At 42.5% G+C, this 22556-nt stretch overlaps 1 protein-coding gene across 7 annotated transcripts in view; it reads left to right on the top strand.

Annotated features, from left to right (window-relative positions):
• The window catches only part of VRK1 (VRK serine/threonine kinase 1), a 76690-nt gene extending 64930 nt beyond the window's left edge, over window positions 1-11760 (top strand). For 2 of the 7 annotated variants that reach the window (XM_045452027.1, XM_045452033.1), the window contains 3 exons: window positions 6626-6713; window positions 7916-7984; window positions 11311-11760. In XM_045452027.1, coding sequence (XP_045307983.1) covers window positions 6626-6713; window positions 7916-7984; window positions 11311-11342 — 189 coding nt within the window. In that variant the 3' untranslated portion in view covers window positions 11343-11760. Of the gene's footprint in view, window positions 1-6625; window positions 6726-6837; window positions 7456-7915; window positions 7985-11310 lie in introns of those variants that run through there. The other 5 variants (XM_045452028.1, XM_045452031.1, XM_045452032.1 and 2 more) reach the window with 5 other exon arrangements.
• Window positions 11761-22556: the final 10796 nt, after the last annotated feature.

Genomic DNA, 22556 nt, shown 5'->3' on the forward strand with positions numbered 1-22556 from the left:
ACACTATTTGTTGCCTTGTATTTAATTTTATCTATTTTGGTAGATGTGTGCTGGTATTTCTCTGTGGTTTTAATTTAATCTCCTTGAGAGTATTGATTTGGAACACCTTTTCCTATGCCCGTCAGTCTCCATTGTCCTTTTGCTGTGAGGTGCATTTCAAATCTTTTGTCCATGAAAAAGTGGCGGGGGGGGGGGGGAGGGGAGGTGATTGTCAGCTTTCTTTTGATTTGCCAGACCTGCCTACTTCGTATATATGCAGTCTGTGTATTACACATTTTTTGTTTGTTCGTTTGTTTGTTTTTTACGATTGGTAGTTTATCTTTTCATTCTGTCACTATGGTATCTCTTGATGGCCGAAGTCCTTCATTTTAATGAAGCCTAATTTATCAGTCTTTTTGTTTATGGTTAGTACTTTTTGCATTCTGTTTTGGGAACATTTTGTCTACCAAGATCATGAAGATATTCGGTCATTGTCAAGAAATTTTATCTTTTGCATTTAGGTCTACGATTTACCAGCAGCTGATTTTGTGCGTGGTATGAGTCCATGTTTATTTACCTCCTGTGGATTATTCGTTGATTTGAACCATTTATTGAAGACTGTAATGTCCCCACAGCATGTAGCAGGCTTTCAAACCATATGTGTTTGGGTCTGCACATCTGTGTTTTGATCCTGTTCTATACCATTGGCCTACTTATCTTTGCCTGGCCACACTGTTTCAACTACTGGCTTCGTAATGGTATCTGATGGTGTAAGCCCTGCAACTTTGTTCTTCTCTTTGTCTTAGCTATTCTTGGTGCCTTGGCTTTACATAAATTTTATAATCCGTTAAGTAATTTCTACAAAAATGCTTCTGGGATTTTGATTGAGAATGCGTTGACCATATCACTTTGGGAACAATTGACATCTTCACAATATTCCGTTCTGTTCCATGAATATGGTATACCCTGTATTGTAAAGGGACTTTCTCTGCCTGCAGCTCATACTTGGGGAGGACCTGGAGAGCCGAGCTTAGCTGGTACAGTGGGCCAAATCATCTGTCCTCAGTAGTTGTTCCATTCTCTTCCTAGCCAGAAGAGGCAAACATTTGGTAAATCTAAATTCACAGTGAGAGAAGCCTCATTGGGGGTTCTTCTCCATGGCTGTTGCTCTCATTTACTTGTTTTCTCTTTAGTCATCTATTTTGGTAAATCATGCTTATTGTTGAAAATAATTAGTCCTGAATGACTGTGGTTGTTCTGCCCTCTTTCTCCAGGCTTCTTCTCAGCCAGGGGAGAAACAGAATTGCGTGTCCAGCTTTTGATGAGGCATTGTGGGAGTAGGGAAGGTCTCTTTCGGGGGCTGTTCCAGTCTTCCTTTCCAAGCTTCCTATTTATATTTTGTAAATTGGACGTCAGTGTCAAAAGATTCCTGAATGGTGTTCCCTCATGATCTTTCTCCAGTGTGGTTCAGCGTTGGGTAGGAGCCTCATGTTGCTTTCTAGAAGTGTCTGACTGTTCTTGGCCACCACTTCCCAAAGGTTATGGTGTGAGGCACTGTCACTGTCCGCTGCTGAAATAGTTCTTAACTGTCCTTTGTGTTCATTTCTTTAGAGTTTGGGTGGAAGGAGGTTGAAATATTGTCCGTCAAATATCCCCCCCCCCCTTATTTTTAAACACTTATGTGTTTAAAACATCTATTTTTAACTTGTGTGTGTGTGTGTGTGAACGTTTCAAGATAACCCGAATCTATGTCCTCCCCCCACAAGAGTAAACCAAGCGTGTTTCATTCTCAGCTCCTTGCAGACCGTCTCCCATGTTACGGTCACCGGAGATTTTAGTTTTTGGTTTTCTGTTTGTTTGTTTCTGTACACTGTGTGTCATTAGTTCATTTTCAGCTGATAACAGGGAATCCTTCATTCCTCATGGGAAATCCTATATTGAAACATTTTCTTTTGTTAAACCCAGTCCCCCAGACCTGTTAAAATCAGCAAAATTTACCGGAGTTGTACTTCCTCTTCCTACGTCCAGAGTAGATAACTAAACATGGAGACGGGACACGTAAATGGAAGCAAATAACAACAACGAATAAAATGAAGTCATGTTGTGGTAGGGCCCCCTCCCTAAGGAGAGGGGGAAAAAAACCCCGAAAACAAAAACCTCAAGGCATCCCGGCTATACGCGTACGTGATGACATCCCTCACAACCTTGTAACGTGAGACCGCCCCATCAGACTGCATGTTTGTGTGTTGCTGTGTGTGAGAGACAAAAAAGTGGAAGTGTGTGAAAATCTACACCTCGTGGCGCTCAGGGCTCAGTTCTTCAGGTACGAACCCACCCGAGCGGGGCCAGCACAAATCAAGTTGCTTCCTGGAAAGCATCGCCGCGGTGTCACGACTCTGTGCGAGGATCCTGCTGCAGTGCACGTGTCCCATTTATGTACGGATTGGTCCTTCATAGAATGACATTCTGCGCGCGGGGGGTCACGTTGGACTTGAGACAACTTACAGACCTCTACAGTGATTTGATAGGACTTCCATACGTATGGTTTTAGAAATTTCACTTGCGTGTGCTTAATGGTTTTCTAAAAGCCAAAATTAGTCTTTTGCTTTCATCTGTTTGTTAGCATGTCTTTTTCAACCTGAGAGCGAAGCCTGTTAACAGTTGCGGGCACACAGTAGGTGCTCAGTCGATGTGTGGTGGGTTCTCCGCCCCCAGTAACACGGAGGCCGGAGTTACTGCAGAAGGAAATGGTGACGTTCGCGATTCCTGTGACAGCCTTTATCACTGGAACTCTTTTAAAACAATAAATCACTTCAATGCATTCTAGCAGAATAGCTTTAGGTTATTCTTCAAATGAATCTGCCCCTCTTTTCAAGTCCCTTACTCGCTTCCTGACCCACTTCTTTTCTTTCCATTTCTTCTTTTTCCAATTACGTCTGACCTTTTCCTGCTTTTCCTCAAAATACGTCTGTACTTGCTTGATGTCCACTTCAGCATTACACAGTTTGCAAAGGGTTTGGAGTACGATAGGAAGTCAGCTCTTTATCGTCACAGCGCTAGGTGGACGGTTGCCGGACAGGTGCAGACCCGCACGTCTGTCCACGTACAGTGCCACGCGGGGCTCACCGAGAGCGCGCAGGTGAAGAGCGCTGGGCTTCGCCAGGCGCACCGCTCCGTGGGCTTGACCCCTTTAGGAAGGGACACGTCAATGTGGAGGCAAAGCAACCGGGAGTTGCCGCCGCCTCCTGCCCAGGGTGAGCGGGGCGGCACAGCTCCGAGATGGAAACCCTGTAAAAACAAAGAGCTCCGAGTTCTGGTCTTTCCCCACCCCCAGCTGGGAAACACCCCACAGTTCCCTTGGCCTTGTGCCCTCCCCAGCCTCAGTGTTTTGTCTGCATCGTGAATTTTAACTGAAGCCCCCGGTCGCGTCTGCTTCACCTTCGCAGAAGATCCATTCGATCTTTTTTAGTTACTGTTGAGTAACAGCCTGTTTTTCTGGTTGCTGTTAACGTATGGAGGAGTAATTTATAAACTGTGTCTATCCGCATGGTGACTTTAGGTGGCCTTAACCAAATGAACAAAGTAAGATGGACTGATTAGTACGGTCACCTGTTTGTATTTAAAATTCTTTGTTCATTGACACATGCACGGTTCCAAAGGCTGTATATGCTAAGTCTCTATAATAAACATGTGTGATTTTTGTAATGAGGAGGAAAAACCAGCCACAGGCCTGGAACCTCCTCTCCTTTGCTGTAGCCAGACATCTGATTGGCTTTTCCCAGAGGCTGTTGAAAGGGTCTAGAGGTGATCTTTTGGTCTCTGACCTGGGAAGCAGAGAATGAACAGGTCTTTGGTTTTTGCCTCAGAAGATTTTAATTCTTTGCCCCGTTAAAACAGCTTTAAGTCTCTGACTGGTCTCTAGTCAGTGTTTAGACTATTAGTAAATTATCAGTCCAAATGCATCTAGCTGATTTGTCTCCCTGTTTCTAAGCTGGAAGTGAGAAGCTGCTAATTAACTAAATTTTAGCCTAGCATATCTGAACACTTCAAAAATACAATGTGTAACACATACGCTAATGCCCTTTGAAATAAACCTAATTTTCTGCAGATATTTTAGCTGTGCGGAATTAAAAGAAAACTCTGTTCTGAGTTTATAAGTTATTCTTGTGTGTCGTACAATATTTTGATTTCGTTTATAAATGCAAAGGCACTTTGTGGGACCTGGTGTGGAATATGACAGAATCAGAGATTAGTGTGGTGCCTTTGTGAAGCCGTTTTCTGTTCAAAGAGAACCAAAATACACACTATCTGAAGCCCAGGATGTTGACAAATAGTGAAATGAAGCATTTGGAGACAGTCGGGAGAAAGAAGCTGCCAGTGAATTGTTTGGAATTTTACTCGTTGTCTTGTAGAAATAACACACTAACTCACATGCTATTAAACTGGAAGGGTTTTTGTTTGTTTGTTTGTGTTTTGTTTTTTTAAATTGGTCTTTTCCTGTAGACCATTGGTCCTTTCTGTCAAAACTAAATACGTTCTCAGAAAAGTTGGGCTGGAGATACCCACCTGAGATTCAGTGTTTTACCTACTGCATGATGCTTACAACACGGGTGGTTTGTTTTTGCTTGAATACTGGCTGATTTTCATTCCTGTGTCATTTACCTGCATGGAGATTAAGGAAGCTCTTTTTTTTTTTTTTTAATTAAATAAGCTTGAAAACAAGATGAACACACTAGGTTCTTTAGAATGTATTGGATAGCCCCCTTTGTAATGAGCATTTAAAAAACTGCCCCCTCAAGATCGGAAAATGCGTTCTTTCCCGTATGGAAAGCAATATAGTAGTGAAATATTCCTCCTTAATTTTGGTCCGAACGAACAAAAGTGTCTGTGTTTATTCCTGCCTAATGCATCACAAATCTGCTGACATGCTAACCTTGGAGTCTTGGCTGGCGTTAATCAGGCCTGTGCACCGGCAGGAAAGATGTACCTAATGCACTCCATCAGTGCAGTTTGCATATGGAAGTTCTCACAGGGGAGCTGCCCTGTGCCAGCTGAGGGTTACCTGCCCACTGCAGTTATTGTATGTAATTATCGAACCAATCTGTTCAGCCCAGCAGGGTTTAGATGGTAATCATGAAGCAACACTTTGGAAAAGAAAGATGTAAGGCACTCTCCCCTTCTCTCATCAGTTATATGAAGTTACAGCCACTCTCACAGCTATTTTTGAGAGGCAGTACCTCCTTATACAGATCTGCTAAATGAACGCCTTTTCAAGTTTCTTAAGGTGCCGTCAAGTTCTTTTTGTGCACGTTCTTTAGGAACGTGGTGGGTATATGTGAGTCCCGATCTTTCCACGGCCACCTTAAGAATATTTTGAAACAGTGGGATTGTTCGTAATACGTGCATAATAACAGTTCTGACCATTCGGGGGTTTTAAGATAATGTAGTTTGAGTCGAGTCGAGCTTTTCCCGTGTCGTTCTCTGTGGAGCGGAACCCGCGGTTGCCATCAGGCGAGAGAGCAGAGTGCGGAATGGCCTGCGGCAAGGGAAATGCTCAGGTGAAGTTTAACTTCACATGAATTGTTACAAAATACAAGCGAGGACATTCCGACGCGTTGTGAATCTGAAATCGGGGACAAATGAGAGGATTTCCTAAATGAAATCCAGGCAACCGAGGGAAGCTTTGAGTAGTCATTTGGATTTTAACACATTTAAATTGGGATAAAAGTATACGAGAAATACAAAGTCGTAAAGTTATTACTAAGGTCTTCCATTTGTAGACATGTTGAGTAATTTAAAAACTTCACACAGGACTGAACTAGTTAGAAAAGTGATTGAAAATAATAAAAAGAAATTGAATGAACACTTAGGAAGACGGGCCGGTGGCAGAATACGAGCCTTAACTTTTAAGTAACCCTCAACTAGAAAAATAAATAGAAAGTTGGAAAGGCCTGAGGGAAGGGTAGAAAAGCCAACCTGCTTTTGAGGTTTTAGGAGAGCCGTGTACTTCCTCTTCAGACTCCCCCTTTACAGGTAGGTTTATGCCCTCCTAACCTTTTAATAAAAAGTGTGCCAAAAGAATACATTTACTGGAAGTTTGTCATTAAAGTAGACTTTTACCACCGATTTGTAGGATATAACCAGTGATCCATACTGTATGGACAAGGTGTGGATTTCCCCATTGATCAGGTAGAGAGATTACCCCCTGCTCCCCCACCGCAGACACAACACACACTGTGAAATGGGGAGAATAAGTATTGTTGGTCCGAGCGGTGATACCCGTTGTGTTAAACGCTTTGCTTTAGGAGAGACTTTCCGTATAATCGATCCCGATGGTGAGGCTTTCAGTGGTAAATGATTCTGAAGAAGCATAAAAAGTTAGAGGTGGTGGTGACAAATCAGCTCACATTTAGACTAAGTGTATCCTTGAAGATTCTCTTCATCCCACTGGCTGCCATCCCCAGCCCCTTCCCGTAGGGGCGGCCACCACCCTGACATTGTGAACGGTCTTCTGCTTGTTTTGATACGCCCACACCTGGATAGATTCGCATATATGGTGGTTTTATGGTAGGTTCGTGTGTTTACTGCTTTGACCGTCAGACCACATCTCTCTTTCTCTCTCTCTCAAAAAATCTTTACACGTAAGAAGCGAAAGAAAGGAATCGACAGCACAGAATCCAGTGTTGAAGATATGGAATGCTCAGATACACAGACAGAAGAGGCCACACAAACCCGTAAGTTGAACGGTCTTGCCTGTTAGCTTTCTCCTTATGTAAACACAGATTTCATTTCCTTCCACTCAATAAGAGGTTCACTTACGGTCGTAACATTTTGGTTGTCTAATAAAATACTGTGCAGGAAGAGCTCGTGTTTGTAGAGTGTGGTCACAGTGCCCTCTGTACGTACACCGTATTATTTGCTGTCCATCGTGATCATGAAGTTGGGGCGGGAGGTGCTCTCATTTTGCATCTAGGGAGCCCACGACACGGAGCATTCAAATGCCGGAGCCAGAACTCTCTCTTCCATTTCCGCACATTGATCTACGGAACGGGGTGAGCGGACTGTCCGGACCGGGCGAGGAGTTCCTGGGCTTACTGCAGCTGCCAAGCCCCACTTGCCTGAGCCGTCCGAGCGCTCCCAGCAAAGTGTGCCAACTCCTCGTTTCTCTGGACAAGTTGGGACGCAAGGAGTTAGAGCCTCGGGTCGTCACCTTTCAAAGCTCTTGAAGCAAAAAGCAAAGTCTACAGTCATTTCCGAGGTGGCTTGTAGGCTGGTGCCGAAGGCTCCCCGCAGCGCGGGGCGGTGCCAGCGTTGGCGTTAGGAAGGGGGCGCCTGCAAAGGGCGCAGCGAGGGCGGGCTGCGGTGTGGTCGGCTTCGAAAGCGGCGCACCCGTGGGTGGCTCAGGAAAAGGGGCACCTGGTCCAGGTTTCACAAGAGGGGATTTGTTGGACTCGGTGAAGAAATTCAGTGCTGGAGTGGTACCATTTTTTCCTTTTTCCAGACTTCTATCTCTCTGCCTTTTGTTGGTCCTGAAACAACGTTTCTGGATTTCTAATAAAGGCTTTTGCTTTTTTTTTTTTGTAAAAGTTGTGTTAAAGCACAAGTGGCCCATTGAGTCCAGCCAGGGATGTGTCCTACCTTTCCTTTGAGAGTGTCACCTGTGTATGTTCGTGGACGGCAAACACTCGACTTTCAAAGAGAATCCTTTTCGCTCCGATTCTGTTAACGTAGTCTTTATTATGTAGTATTTATTGAGCGCACATCCTTAGGTTTATCTGAATTTACCCCAGAGAATACTGGGGGCATCCAGAGAGGGAGGACAGAACCTCACCCTGGAGGCTAAAGGTTTTGAAGAAGTTCCTCTCTCTTTTCTGCAGCCACTTCCATTTCCTCATTTCCACCCTCCCCACCTCCCGTCTTGTCCGTGTTTTATTAGGAGGTGAGGAGCCCCGAGGAGCCGTGCGTGGAAGCCTGTCTCAGCCAGAGACTAGCAGCAGCCATGACAGTGAGGGGGGGGGGGGGTGGAGATTAAGGAGCATTTATAAAGATAGAACAATATTCTTAAACAAAAATCCCTTAAATTTCAAAACGGGCAATATGAGCTGAGCAAAGGGCCTACGCTGTCACAGTAAGGTTGGTGCCCGTTTAGACCAAAGCGGACTCAGTTGTGCGTGGAGAAGACTCGGGCCCCTCTTGACTGCCTGCGGGTTGTTCGTGACCTGAACATGGCTTAATGGGATACGGAAGTGATTTTAAATTCGCCTGTACCCAGGAACAATGTTTTTTATACCTAAAATTTTTGATTTAAAGTCCTGAGTAGAGTGTGGACCCCATTGCAAATTTAAGGAGAACAATCCAGATTTTTTTGTTTTGATTTAAAAAAAAAGAGAAAGAATAATCAGATTCTCCTTTATTCCTATAAACTCTGCATTGCTTAATGCTTAAGCTTAATGCTTAAATGCTCTTTCTCTTCTCATTGCAATTCATCTTTTCCCCAAAAGTATAGGGCTAGTTAAGGTATTTTACTGTCTAAATATTCACAAATGAGAGAAATATTACCTGAGATGGTAAAATGTTATTGCTTCTGGCAAAAAAAAACAAAAAAAAAAAACAAAAAAAAAAAAACAAAAACAAAACAAAAAACCAAGCGTTCATGAAAATATGTATTTATATTTCATCATTTTAAAGTAACTTGAAGAAGGAGGCACGTTATTATGTTTGGATTTTGTTTTAAAGAAATATATAATACAATTCGGTGACTTCTGTGTTTTAGAGCTTTTAAGATTTTGTGTCATAAATGTGTTTCAAGAATGGTTACCTCAAACAGCAGCTTTAGAAATGTCAGTTTCTTCATTAACAATTTTATTTTCAAACACAATTTATGGTTTACAATATGGTAAGAGATTTCTCTCACTGTGCGATCTTTCAGGATGCTGTGCCTGGCAGAGTGGGAGCAACTTTCCTTTAATATCTATTTAGACCGTTTTAAAAACATGTATAATTTTCTTGATACACCTAAACTCATTTTGACTAGTTGGGGGTCTATTGTGTAAGAACACATTCTGAAAGCTTTCAAAATGTGTATTGTGTGGGTTTTCTCAAAGAAAGAGAGGGGGTGATGGGGTGGTTTTCAAGAAGAACAGAGGCCTCTAATCCTTTTATTTTTATGCAAGGCATAATTTTTACCAATTGAGAAAATTTGGTTATTTGCTGCAAGTAATTTTTCCCCCCACAAAATGATAAGCCTTAAAAAGCCATGCATATTCTGGCATTTCAAAACCATGCCAGTATTTCAGAATTGTACTAAAAATTAGTTAATGTAGCCATGATATTTATGGCTGGTGTGCTTTGTCCCTCCCGTTCATGAAAGGACAGTACTCCACAGTCTCTTCTCTTGTTAGTAGTATTTGTGAAGTGCTTTGAGTTTTAGTCCATTCTTGACGAAGGCGAGGCAAGCAGGATTTATGTTTACCTCTCGAGTATCTGTGATATAGTTAAAAAAAAAGGGGGGGGGATATTTTAAGGCAAAGAAGCCCCCCACTTGTTTCTTACTTCTGCATTAATAAAATCATAGAAGAGTACCCAAACTTGTATTTTTTCATTTTCCACATATTAAATTTTATGCATTAGTCTTACAGCTGGACCTTTTACCAGTGGGAATATATTATGAAAATGGGTATATTTTTAAAAGAGATGAGGAGAGGAAAAATACTGTTTCTGCCACAATCAGAATTGATTGTTAGGGAAAATACTGAATTGATACATGCAGCAAAGATGCCATGTTGCAGAATCCTGATTATATAACAAATTCCAGGTGGTGGTAGTGTTTCTAGTTGCAGTGGAAAATTTTAAATCTACATTGAAGGGAATCAGCAGCAGTGGTATTTAAGAGTCAGGTGACAAATTAGGATGTTAACGAGAATAATACTCCTTGAACATCGTAGTAACTATTGTTAAGTGTCCTCTGTAACATGACGATAGATTCCAAAATTTATTGAAAAGTAGGTGTACTATAGTACTGATTATTGACCTTGCCTTTGTGATGTCCCATTATGCCAGTGTCTCCCTGTCACAACAGTCTTCGTTTCTGTGCAAAATTAATCTCAAAATTCTTGAATAAAAAATGAAAAATCTACCGTGGGATAGTTTTTATATACCAGAAAAGTTGAAGAAAAAGCTTACAAGTTTAAGCCAGCCATATAGTCTAAGTATTAACAGTGGCAGGAAAAAAAAAAGATATTCACGTAAATTTGAAGTTTGCTCTAATTGAAGTGTATGGCGATTAAATAAAAACTGGCACTTGGAAGAGTAAAAAAACACTGGTCTTTAAACAGACCTTCCACATAAGTAACTGAACAAAAAACCTTTAGAAATTGCTTAATAGAAGACGTGTGGTAAATACCTTGTCCTCGATTCAAAGGGTGTTTTGTACGTTTCAGAAAAGAAGTTATTGATCTGTTGCTGACTGCATTCATTGATTAATTATGGGCGACCCGCCGCCCCTCAGCCGGTGCCGCTGCTCGTTTCCTGGCAGAGGGAGGCGCGAGCCAGTGGGAAGGCACTTGGTTTGCCGGGCACTAGGCAGCCGGGATCAGGTTTAGACGCATCCTTCCCACTGCTGTGCTCTCCTTGGAGCTGGAGTGGGGGTGCTAGGTGGGAACCGAGTCTCCTCGGTGAGGTGGATTCCCGCAAAGAATTCTGCCTCCGGTAAAGAATCACCGATTTATCCCAGCTCAGGAGTAGATGGGTAGGAACTGTCATGAGGTACTTAGACCCGTGTCAGGCCTGAGGCTTCTTTAGAAAGCTGCTCAGTTGGGATCGATTTCATTCCTGGTGGAAAAGCCTTCGGGTTTTGGAATGGCCCAGGCCTCTCCTGCCCACAGAGTATGTAGGTAGCAGGCTTTACAGGGCAACACATTTTATCGTTTTACTCTTTGCTTTTCACAATATGCGTTAGTTCGTCGTTGCCAAGAAATGAATGCCTGTCTTGTTGCTATAGCTTACATTAGCAGTTACTGTATTTTAAATTGCACAATAAAAATTTGGGGGAGAAATATTTCAGTGCCCTTGTAGATTGGATATGTTTTACCAGTGGGAGAGTTCTAATGTACTGGAAGATGTCGGCGTATCTTTTCAAATATTAAAAAATGGACACAATTTCCTAAGATTTTCAGGCTATTAACCAGTACCTTTGTGTATGACTTTCATCTCCACAAATCATCATAGTCAATTAGATTTTTAAATATGGAAAAGTATATAAAAATGCATGTATTTCTGATGTTTAGGTTTGGTAAGTTAATGATTTGAATTTCTTTGTTTTTTGTCTTCAAGGTTCGAAAGCCAGGAAGAGAGTCCAGAAGTAAATCAAATGCTGTCAGCTGATTTTTCTTTTCTTCCTTTCGTTTGACTTTCTCCTCTTTTTCTATTTTCAACGTTTCTTTTTCATGGGAGTCTTTTAGGGTAGGGCTAACCATGAAGTACCTATGTCTTTGAAAAATATGAACTTTTTTATTAAATACTTTGTACAATTTATTAAAGGCCAATTTATAAAATTTAAAAGCTTTAGGTTATACTCTTGGAGCTTTCCCAGGCTGTGTGTGTTTGAGGCTCTGGAGTAGACAGGAGAAAAACTACCATGCTGTGTACTTTTCAAATCATTGTACGTTGCCCAGAGTGTATAAGTGTGCTTAGACAAAGTCCTTACCTTGAAGGAAGTAACAGCCTTAAAATAAAAGTCTCTTTTTGCGTGATAACAAATAACACCACTTGTCGTGGCCGTAAGATTTGGATTGTATTGATTTTGTTCAGTTCCGCGGGCATTTATTGAGCACCTGCTGTATGAAACAAGAGGACCAAAGAAGGGAAAGGGTTATGAAAGCAAAGGTGGGGTACTAAGTAGGCCTGTGAGAGATAAAACACAAACATTTGAAAGTTAGATTCCATGACAACCAAGTCGGAGCACGCAAGGTGCACGAGAAGAAAACAGGTGACAAATTGGCAGGTTGGGGGCATGATCGGATTTATCGCCTGGCTTCTTTTAAGGAAATCCTGTGAAACAAACAGACAAACAGACAAAGCAAGCTTATTCATTCACAGGAGACCATCTTTCTTGTAAGTGTCTTTTTTGTGGCAAATAATGTCTGTGCAGTAAACCAAGCGTTGAGAGTTGCGGTGATCAGAAATTTTAAGATTTGGACCTTTTGTAGTTGCCTTGGCAATAAAAGCTTGGGACTTAAACATTTATGAACAATTTCAAAGTTTGCTTTGTTGCAGAACTTGGAATTAGACTGTATTTTCTAAAGAGTGGTACACCTCACCACTTAATGGTGCATCCAGTATTTTTAGATGCTGTATAGACATAACTTTTATTTAAATATTTAAGCATTAAACATTTATTTTACTATGTATTCAGCACGTAAGTGGAGCACATTAAACTGGTGATTTCTCTATTGCTTAGGACAAGCCAGCCTAAAGTAGGTATTTTTGTTTTTAAAAAAGTGAGTTGATTTGAAGAAAATACTAAATAAATAATAGTACAGGTGGAACGCAGACAGATTCAAATTGTCAGGGTTGTACCAGCCCTGAGCAGCTCTGAACCAGCACTGAGAGTTGAAAACTTTGGCTCCCTGATGTGGGTGTTCAGTTGTGGCGAGAAGCGTTTAATGACTGTAGTGGTCAGATGTTGAGAAACGCAGAGCAGATCTGCAGACTTTCCCTTGCAAGCTAATCTTTTAAATACCTCCTGAAGTTCCCGAGCTGTGTGTCTTTGCAGAATAGAGAGCTCGATTTTGGGCAGAGCCTCCTCCTGTTTGCTGTGGAATGTCAGATTTTAGTGCTCATCAGTTGTTACGGTCCCAAGTTTATTTGTAACACCTAAATCAACTCTCAAGTTACGTTTCAAACACATTGACGCTTAAAATAGGATCAAATGTGTGTGGTGTGTTTTTGTGTATATGCCTTAGCCTTTTTTTTTCTTTTCCAGAACACAAAAACATAGCAAAACCTGTTGGTTAAATATTAAGAAAACAAATATTTCTTCACATATTGTTTTTAGCAAGTGCTGGCATTTTCTCGAATGTTACTCTGTTGGCAGGGCTTCAGGAATTAAAAACTAGTAGCCATAGTAGCCAGTTGGACCCATCGGCCGCATCTCCTTATTCTGCTTTCTTCTTTCCTGCCTTACTTTGGTTTTTCTTATGCTCCCTTTATTTGGAAGAAAAAAAAAGAGATTGAATAACCTTGTTGTTCTGAGTTTTACTTTTTTTTTTCTTCTGCCTCTCTCAATTCTATATTTACCCTTTTTATCTTGTCTCATTTTTCTTTCCTTTCCAACACGTGTTTTGGTGGACTTCACCAGCCTTGGTTCCTTCATAACCCAGCGTCCGTGTTGCGAAAGGTGTTCCCGGCACCGCGTGGCCCTGCCTTTTCTACCATTTTCCTAGGTTGTTAGTGAGCCGAGAGTTCGACACCTGTGCCAAGCTCTTGTCCCTCACACAGTGGAGGTAGTGTGTGTGCTACGTGTTCTAGAAAGCAACCGATAAATCTTCGATAACCAACTAAGCCCTGAAGTAAAATAGCTTCTAGGTCTTCTTCAGTAGTGATCTCTTTTTTTTGTTTTTAATTTTTTCTTAATGTTTATTTATTTTTGAGACAGAGACAGAGCATGAACGGGGGAGGGTCAGAGAGAGAGGGAGACACAGAATCGGAAGCAGGCTCCAGGCTCCGAGCTGTCAGCACAGAGCCCGACGCGGGGCTCGAACTCACGGACCGTGAGATCATGACCTGAGCCGAAGTCGGACGCTTAACCGACGGAGCCACCCAGGTGCCCCAGTAGTGATCTCTTAAGACAAATAAAATGCTAATAGGCCAGAGCTATAAAATCCCAACTATTTTTTTGAATTACTAAATTAAATGTGCATATAAAGGCCTGTGTTGCAAAGCAATAAATCAGTGGTAGAAATATAAATAATGTTTTTTATGTGTGTGTGTTTATATATAGTTGAGCGGTATGTGCTTGATTATCCCTTAAAATTCTGTTTTGTTGGCGCTATTCTTGTGATTATGAAAATTTATTAATGATACCTGGTCACTGTAGAAAATTTAGAACACACAGACAAATACTAAACGACAAACCAGCCATACGACTCCCACCCACAGGCAACCACTGTGAATGTCTGGACATATTTTCTTCTAGTCTTTTCTATGCATTTTTATCTTCAAGTAAGTATTGTGCTTTATATAAAACTTCACATATTGCTTTTTAAAGCTCGAATTAAATACTTGCCATGTCATTTCAGATACTTCATGAATATAATTTTTATGTTTCTATAATATTTTTTTTTGTGGATTTATGACACTTTCCTGATAATTTCCCTAATATTGGACATTTAAGTTGTTTTTAGTATTGAGATATTTAAGTAATATTCTTGATCAAATTGGGCAGAAACCTTTGTCCACATCCCGAATATTTCCTTAGACTTTCAGAAGGGCACCACTGAGTCAAAGACCATGAAAATGGAAGGTCACCGACGCATGTTACCAAGTTGCTTTGCAAAAATCCACCAGCCCGGGCTTTGCCCACTAAATCAGGGCGCACGACTTAGATTTGTCATCCTTCAGTATGACTAATTTTTATATTTTGATGAGGTGAATTTTTTTTTTTTTTAATTGCTGGTGAGCCTGAGAAATTTTGCTTTTGTAAACTGATCACTCCGTTTTCTCCCTGGTGTATTTGTTTGTACTGTTTGTATAGCGACAGTCTTAAACCCTTCGTTATATTTGTTGCTGACTTTTTCCCGTTTGTTTTGTTGGGTGGCATTTTTTATTTTTATGAAATTTAACATTTAATTTATGAAATTTAACTCTCTTGATCCTTTTCATTGTAATTTCTGCCACTGTTTTAAAATATTTCCCATCCTGAATCAGAAATATTTATCATGGATTTTTCTAGGCTTTTTGTTTTAATGCTTCTGTATTTTTCAACCTATTGGAATTCATTTTGGTGTTTGTATGCCAGGAGCTAAGGATCACAATGTAATTTCTTTCCAAATAGCTAACCAGTAGCTCCAGCACCTTCGTCAGGTAAACTCTCTTCCCCAGCCTCTCATGCCCTGGTTCGTGATGCCTGTTTTATTATATATTACGTTATTACACCAGGGTCTGTTTCTGGACTGTTGGATTTCATTGATCTGTCCGTCTGTCCTTAGGCCGGCACCACACTGATTTAATTAATGCAGTTTTACTTCTTAATTGTTATTTGTTGCCCAAACCACATCAACTGAAATCAGAGTGAAGGAAAAAATTCACACTACAAACATCAAACTCTTGTTCTTTGACTACATTATTTTTTAAGTGCTGTTATCATGCCTACATAATTTTTCATAATTATAACAGCTGCATAGCTAAGGTTTTGTGGGTTTTGGTTTCTTTTGAAGTCCCACAGGTGTTGTGTTCCTCATTTGTTAGGCTCCAATGGTATAAGGAAGACCAGGCACGCTGAAGAATCGGTCCTGGAAAAGGGTCTTTGGATGAATACCGCCTCACACACCGTATCGGTGATTCTGTGCAGGAGACTGCTGACCAGGTGGTTTAGGCAACTCTGTTCCTTGGGTGTTATTTTGCAAATAAAATGCATACCATTTCCACTGTACTAATAAGCAGGTGTTATTCATAGAGTGGTGAGTGTTCTTGTGTTATGGCAGTAGGGTTTTGCGATTTGTGAGTCGTATTCCTGAGTTTTTGTAGTTTTGGCTCAAGTTAACCTGTAGTATTTCTGCACTGAGCAAATTATGGTCTTATTTGCAAGCCACCATAAATGATCTTTGAGAAACTCTTAACCTCTTTTTCACTTAAAGTGCAGCACTCATTAGAAATCTGAAGTATCAAAAGGATGAATGGAGATAATCTGTAAGATAACTTTTGTGCCTGGTCTGCGGAGGCGGGAAGGAGTCCTAAATGCGAGTCCAGAGTTTGGAGGGGGAAGAGAGGGGTCGGTAGTCTGAACCTGTTCTTGCTTTTCTCTAGGTTGTCTTTTCTGCTTCTGATATCTTTCCGAAGCGAGTGAAAAGTGATCACAGTTATGCAAACAAAAACCTGGTAACAGCGAGGCCACTGTTTGTTTAAAAACTGAAAAAAAGACCTGCCGTATGCAGTGTTCTTTCTGACCTTGACACAAAAATCTTAGTATAGAAATTCATGCTGATCCTTCTTGGTATACTTCTCAGATGGGAGTGATGCCCCTACACGCTTTCCCGAACTTTCTTCCTAAGGGTCCAGTATGTGTTAGTACTTAAATGTCAGAGTAAAGCAGCTGACGCATCTGCCATCTGAACACTGGAAAGTTCCAGGGCGGTACATCACAGGGAAAGTTTCCATTGGGGTTGCCTGGTGAGGAGAGAAGGGAGTAACAGTTCTTGAACTTTTCTAGATAGAGAAATGTGCTTCAAGATCCTTAAGAAGACCTCACCCTCATCCCCGAAGTGGGGGGAAAAAAGCTGTGTTCTTTTGTCTTCATTTGTTTCATGAACTCTTCCAGAACATTCTGGTGCTAATGCTTGAGTCCATTGGACTGGAGAAGTATTGTGCATATCCTGATGTAACACTGTAGTTGCAAAGGTATGTGGTCTGGTCCCTGTGCAGTAGCCACCCACCCACCCCAGCCCTTCAGGTTTCTAGCCCAGAAATCCTTGGCGGAGATTTCAAAGCTTATGGCAAAGATCTGTAATTTGCCCTACCCTTTGTAATTTCAGGAAGGATCATTTAGACATTTCTTAAGATGCACGTGTAGTCGCAGTGATTTGCGTTTTCCGTTTTTTCTGATTCCTAACCAGGTTTCGGAAAGAAGTCGTCTGTATATTCCAGGTGCTGTAGCCCCCAATCGGTCTTTGATAGGCCATGCAAAGTGTTCGGAAAGCAAAGGTGGCTGAAATGACAGGAAAATGGTTTCCAAGGCCCTGCCTGTTCCTCTAGAGGTCAGAGAAACCACAGCCTGCCAAAACACAATTCCAGGTCAAGAATCCAAAACACTTGCTGTTCCCAATGAACTGTATGATGCACGTAGAAAACGTCTGGAAGCGAGGGTCGAGCTAGGTGAACAGTCGTGATAATACCTGGTTGGTCTTTTAGCAGCAGAATTGGGGGGAAATATGAAACTTCTAAAAACGGTGGTTTATTTTTTTTTTTTATTTTTTTTATTTTGGTGTTATTGTTGGTATCCCTCTATTTGAATGTAAAGTCCCTAACAAAAGAAGCAGGCTGCCTTTAGACTGCATTTACTGCTCTTGATGACTCCAGTTGTGTGTAAATATTAGAAAACAGCAGGGTCCTACATTCCAAGAATCACTTGAGCAGTGCCACGAAGACAAGTGTCCTTACTGGTATTGTAGTCATACTCCCAAGCTCTCCCGCTGTTTCTAATCTGTGCGCACAGCCGTGAAAAAACTGGACTGACATTTACAGGCACAGCAGGGAGACACTTGACTAGGGAATGTTAAAGACTCCAGCACCTCCGATTCAAAGTGGCCACCACACATGATAAATCTTCACAGGAGAGCCAGTCTGCACTTCAACTGATGTCATAATGAGGGTATCTGTAATGAAGCAAAGAAGTAGAACATTTTTTTCCCCTCAGCTCAACTTTTTAGCGGTCAGATATTTACTGTTGTCTTTTTCAGACCTACGTCTGCATCTCCTTCTGTGCAGGTGAAGGATCTTTTCCTTTCGAGCCGTTCTTTTTGGGAGGGCCTCTTTCCCTCTCCGTCCCCTGGCCTCCGTGCCTGCTCGGTGTAGACAGGAGCGTTCCTCGGCGCAATAGCACTTGCCCATCAACTGTGAATAAAAATAAAATTTCCCGGGATCTGCTGTAACGGGGCCGTAAAAGAGGGTCAGTTGCTTTCTGACTCGAGTTTGACAGACTTTACTCCGTGTTCTGTCCCAGTGAGCTGCCAGATTTGTGTGCCATAATACCAGTAATGCAATTAGGTTTGCTGCACATTGTCTGGTTGACTTCTCAGTTAAGAGTTTCTTTCCCTATGGGAATAAGACTAGACAGACTGTCATTTGCTATTACTAATTCTGCTTAGCATTATCACTGGAGCTTTTTTTGTAATTAGCTATCTTAGTTGGCTCTTAAATTTTAATAGCCAATTGAAGCTACGTTTTAGCCAAGTTCCATATCTAAATTGCATTCAGTCCATTAACAAAGTTGGTTAAAAGGCTATTAAAACAGAAGCCAATGTATGGCGGTTCGCACTCCCGTCTTTGTGGCCCCGGCAACGCCAGCCTCCCCCGAGTTCTCCAAAGGAACTCACTCTCCTTGAGCGAAGTTACACACAAGCTGGACCGAACTTCCAGGTGACGAGAAATTAACGCTGACAAGATTTTTGTTACATTAACGTATTCAGAGATGTCACCGCTTACACCTGGTTCCCTTTTCTGAGGGCTCTTCTGGGGTTGGGATTTATTTGGTTGGTAGCGGCAGAGAGGGGGGAAGAAAGGGGCATCTAGTATATTCCAACTTAAAATTGACGGTTTTTGAAAGCGAATAATTGAAGTGATGTTTTTCTCCATTTCAGCTGATCAAAATTATTAGCAAAACCATCTGAGGCACCTTCTGGTAGAATTGTAGTCTTGCTGGGTTTAGTTTGTAAAACATTCTGCCAGGCATTAAAAAAAAAAAAAAGAAAAAATGTAGCCGAGCCAGCACATAGGCTCCTGGCGCCCGGTGCCTAATTGACAGTCCCCATTGTTATTATTTTTAAGTTCGGAAGACCATTTCTAACACTAACACCCCCGCCCTTTGCAAATTAGTTTACCACGATTTTAGTTTCTCCATTGATTCTTCCTCCTTCCAGATTGGGGCAGTGGGTCTATTTTCCATGTTCAAAGATACTTAATTTCAGAAATCTGTATAATTTGTGAAGCAGGCTGTCAAAAGGAATTGGACTGGTACAGGGTGTGTTCAGTTGACATTTCATCTCTGAATCCCGAAGATGTGGGGAGAAACCAGCAGGCCCATGAGTCTGTCACCTTGACTCAGCCAAGTGCGGAGGAAACGCTTCCCCGCCCCCACGCCGCCCGTGCGGCCACTGTCCTGTTTTGAAATGAACAGGTCGTTTTTCTGCTTCAAAAGCATGTATTAAAAAAAACAAAACCCCAAAGAGTGGCTCTGTTTCCCTATTCAGAAGATGCTGGGAATTGCGGTTTAACCTTAGAACTTTAAAGCAGTGAGTGGGTTGGAATACTTCTCATTTCCCCGCATCTGGCCACTCTCATTGGCTTTCTCTGACACCCTCAGAACTGCTGTCAACCTTCAGCTCTGATGGTGCTGTCGTCCCTACTGAAGGCCACCTGGCAGACTGATTCTAGTGAAGCCCAGCCGCTCCTTAGACTTGCGTTTCCGTGTGAAATAGTCTGGTAGCCCACGCTCACTTAAGGCCTTTTGTCCTGATTTGCTTTTTCAGCCTTTGGCTCTGTGGCTGAGGCACCATCAGTGAAAGTGCCCTCATTGACAAAGAGGTGAAAAGCTTCACTTGTCTTAGCAAAGGACCAGAAATGCTGGGAGGCCCTCTCTGGTGATTTTGTTCTCTCCCAGAAACTGATGGAAGAGGGCAAGAGAGGCCATTTTATCCAGCGTTCAATTATAGGAAGTTAGCATACTGTTAAAAATGTACATGGAACTCATTGGCCTTTAATAAAAATGGAACTGGCTTTGAAGATGAGGTCACCAACTCTCCAAAAGGTCAGAGTCTGCTGGCCTCTTCCATAGAAGACTGAAGGCAGGGCCAGCTCTCCCGTGGCTTTTCAGGGAGCCCTCTCGCTATTGATGGGTGAACTCTGTGGGCTTTAAGTGAATGTCTGCAGTGTATGTTAGACCTCACCCGCCTGAACATCATTTTAAGCTAATTGTTAGCAAATACTCACTTTTTGAACAGGTAATGCATGTACGTGGCACACGATACAGAAACCAATAGGGATAAAGTAAAAAGGTGAAGTCTTAAATTGACGATCACGGGCCTCCCGGGGATCTAGATAGAAAATAATCCCGTTTGGGGCCCCTGGGGCGCTCGGTTGGTTAAGCCTCCGACTTCCACTCAGGTGGTGATCGTTCTGTGAGTTCGAGCCCCACATCGGGCTCTGTGCTGACAGCTCGGAGCCTGGAGCCTGGAGCCTGCTTCGGATTCTGTGTCTCCCTCTCTCTCTGCCCCTCCCCTGTTCACCCTCTGTCTCTCAAAAATGAACATTAAAATTTTTTTTTAAAGAATTCTGTTTTATTTGTTGCATTAAAAGCTTTGAAGCTGTGAAGGAGGGTCGTCTGGGTGGCTCTGTAAGTGTCTGACTCTTGATTTCGGCTCAGGTCATGGTCACAGTCGTGAGATCCCGCCCCGCTTTGGTCTCCACAGTGGAGCCTGCTTGAGATTCTCTCTCCCTCTCTGCTGCTCCCCCCCTCGTGCGCGTGCACATGCACATCTGCTCTCTCAAATTAAAAAAAATTAACAATCTATAACAGAAAAATTAAGACCCTTTCTTTCCCCCTAGTGCCAGTTTCCCTTCCCCAGAAATAATAGCAGTTATGGGTTTGGATAGCTTTCCAAAGCCACAGTCTGCATATCTGTGTGTGTTTGGCGGGGAGGGGGCGTCGAGAGAGGTGAGGTTGGGGAGATGGAAAGTTCTTACATTTTCTGTGTTGCAGTTCATTGGATAAAGCCTCGAGTCAAAGTATGGGGCCAAATGCCAGATACAAAAAAAAAAAAAAACAATTTTATTTGTTTTGAGAGCGCCGGCTTGAGGCAGGGAGGGGCAGAGAGAGGGGGAGAGAAAATCCCAAGAATCGTGCTTGTAGCGTCGGCCATGATGTAGAGTTCAAACTCACAAACCATGAGATCATGACCTGAGAAATCCAGAGTCAGACAAACAACCCACTCAGCCACACAGGTGCCCGCAATGCCAGATTTTAACGTAACTACTCATGATGTGAGGGGATCTCTCGTCTCATTCAGTCTCAGTTTTACATGATTACTTTTGAAGATCTCTCAATGATCCATCAACAGAAGTGACCGGCTTTGCTTGTTCACGCTGGAGACCTGTAGCTCTGGCTCTGGAGCCCGGCATGGTCCTTGGGCACAGGTCTGCACAGCCCCATCTGTACACACGATGGCCTTCCTGGTCCCCTTCTCCCCCACCCTGGGGCTTCCTCTCTGCATCTCCTGTGTGGGGTCACCCCTTTCCTGGTCCAGTGTAATCCTCTTGCTGGTGGAGTACATCCTCCATTAGTTGCTTGAGAAAGAAGATGTGTGGGAGGTAATTGTTTTGAAATAAATGTCTTTGTTCCACCCTTCCTCTCGCATAGTTTGACTCATACAGAATTACAGCTTGGAAATAATTTTCTTTCGATATGTTGAAGGCATCACTCTGATGACTTCTAGGTTCCGAGATTGCTGTTGAGCACACTTGTCTGCCCTCTGTTTCTGGAACTTCTGTTATTCAGATGTTGGGACTCACGGGCTGATCTCAGTCCTTTTTCCTTCTCCCGTGCCCCCCCTCCCCCACCTACTTTGTCTGTTTTGTCTTTTTCCCCCTCTACTTCCTGGGAGATTTCTTCAATATTTTCTTCTGTGCTTCTGGTTTTTAAATTTTTCTGCTATCATGTTTTTAATTTCCAGGAGCTCTTTGTTCTCCTCATGTCTTTTATTTGAAGTGTCATCCTGGTCTTAGTTCGTGGGTGTGGGATCTTCTGTGTCTGAGGATTTTAATTAAAATATTTGGAAGCTTTCTTGTCCCTACATAGTCTCCCTTTCTCCAAGTTACATTCCCACTCCTGTTTGTTTGTTTTGGTCTTTGTCTTTCATTTGAGATGTTTTTCCTAAATGTCTGGTGTTTCTTGGTTAGCTGTTCATACATAAGCCACTAAAAGGTGATTGGGAGTTCTGAGTCTGTGTGATGGGGAGAGGTTTGGAGCTGTCATTTTTTGGCTTCCCTGTAGCATGGGCCGTTTTTAAAAGAATCCCATCTCTTAACCTGGGATCTTCAGAAAGCTGAGCCAGAGATAAAGGCTTGCATGCAGGTGGTTTATTTGTAAATGTCCTGGGGAGAGGAGTGGGAAAGGAGGGAGCACCTTTACAGGGATGCATCATCAAGTTGGCTGCGAACTAAGGGCGACTGGCACCTAAATCTTGCAGGACCTTCTGAATAACCAGTGAAATGCATCTCACAGCCTTTCCGTGGGTCCTCACTTTCCCACAATTCTGAGTTGCATATGTGGAATGCCCACTGTTCCTGGCAGACATTCCACGCAAATCCCAGAGATGGAAATAAGGGGGTCTGTCAGGTTACACTCGGAGCTGGTGGAAGCCTGTGCAGAGTCTGTCACTGCAGCTTGGGCTGGAATGAGTGGGTTTGAAGTGACGCCCAAGAGGTAACCCCACACGCTGCTGCTGTGTCATTATCTTAGTCTTTCCTCTCGGACTGGTCAGTTTCCCTAGAGAAGATGCGTCCTGTCCCTTGCCCAGAGGGTTGAATTGTGAGGAGAGCCCGATTGTCGTGTCTCAGGCTGCTGTCACAAAAACCCAGTAGACTTGAGT

This window comes from Leopardus geoffroyi, chromosome B3 (assembly GCF_018350155.1).
Source record: "Leopardus geoffroyi isolate Oge1 chromosome B3, O.geoffroyi_Oge1_pat1.0, whole genome shotgun sequence".
Lineage (NCBI taxonomy): Eukaryota > Metazoa > Chordata > Mammalia > Carnivora > Felidae > Leopardus > Leopardus geoffroyi.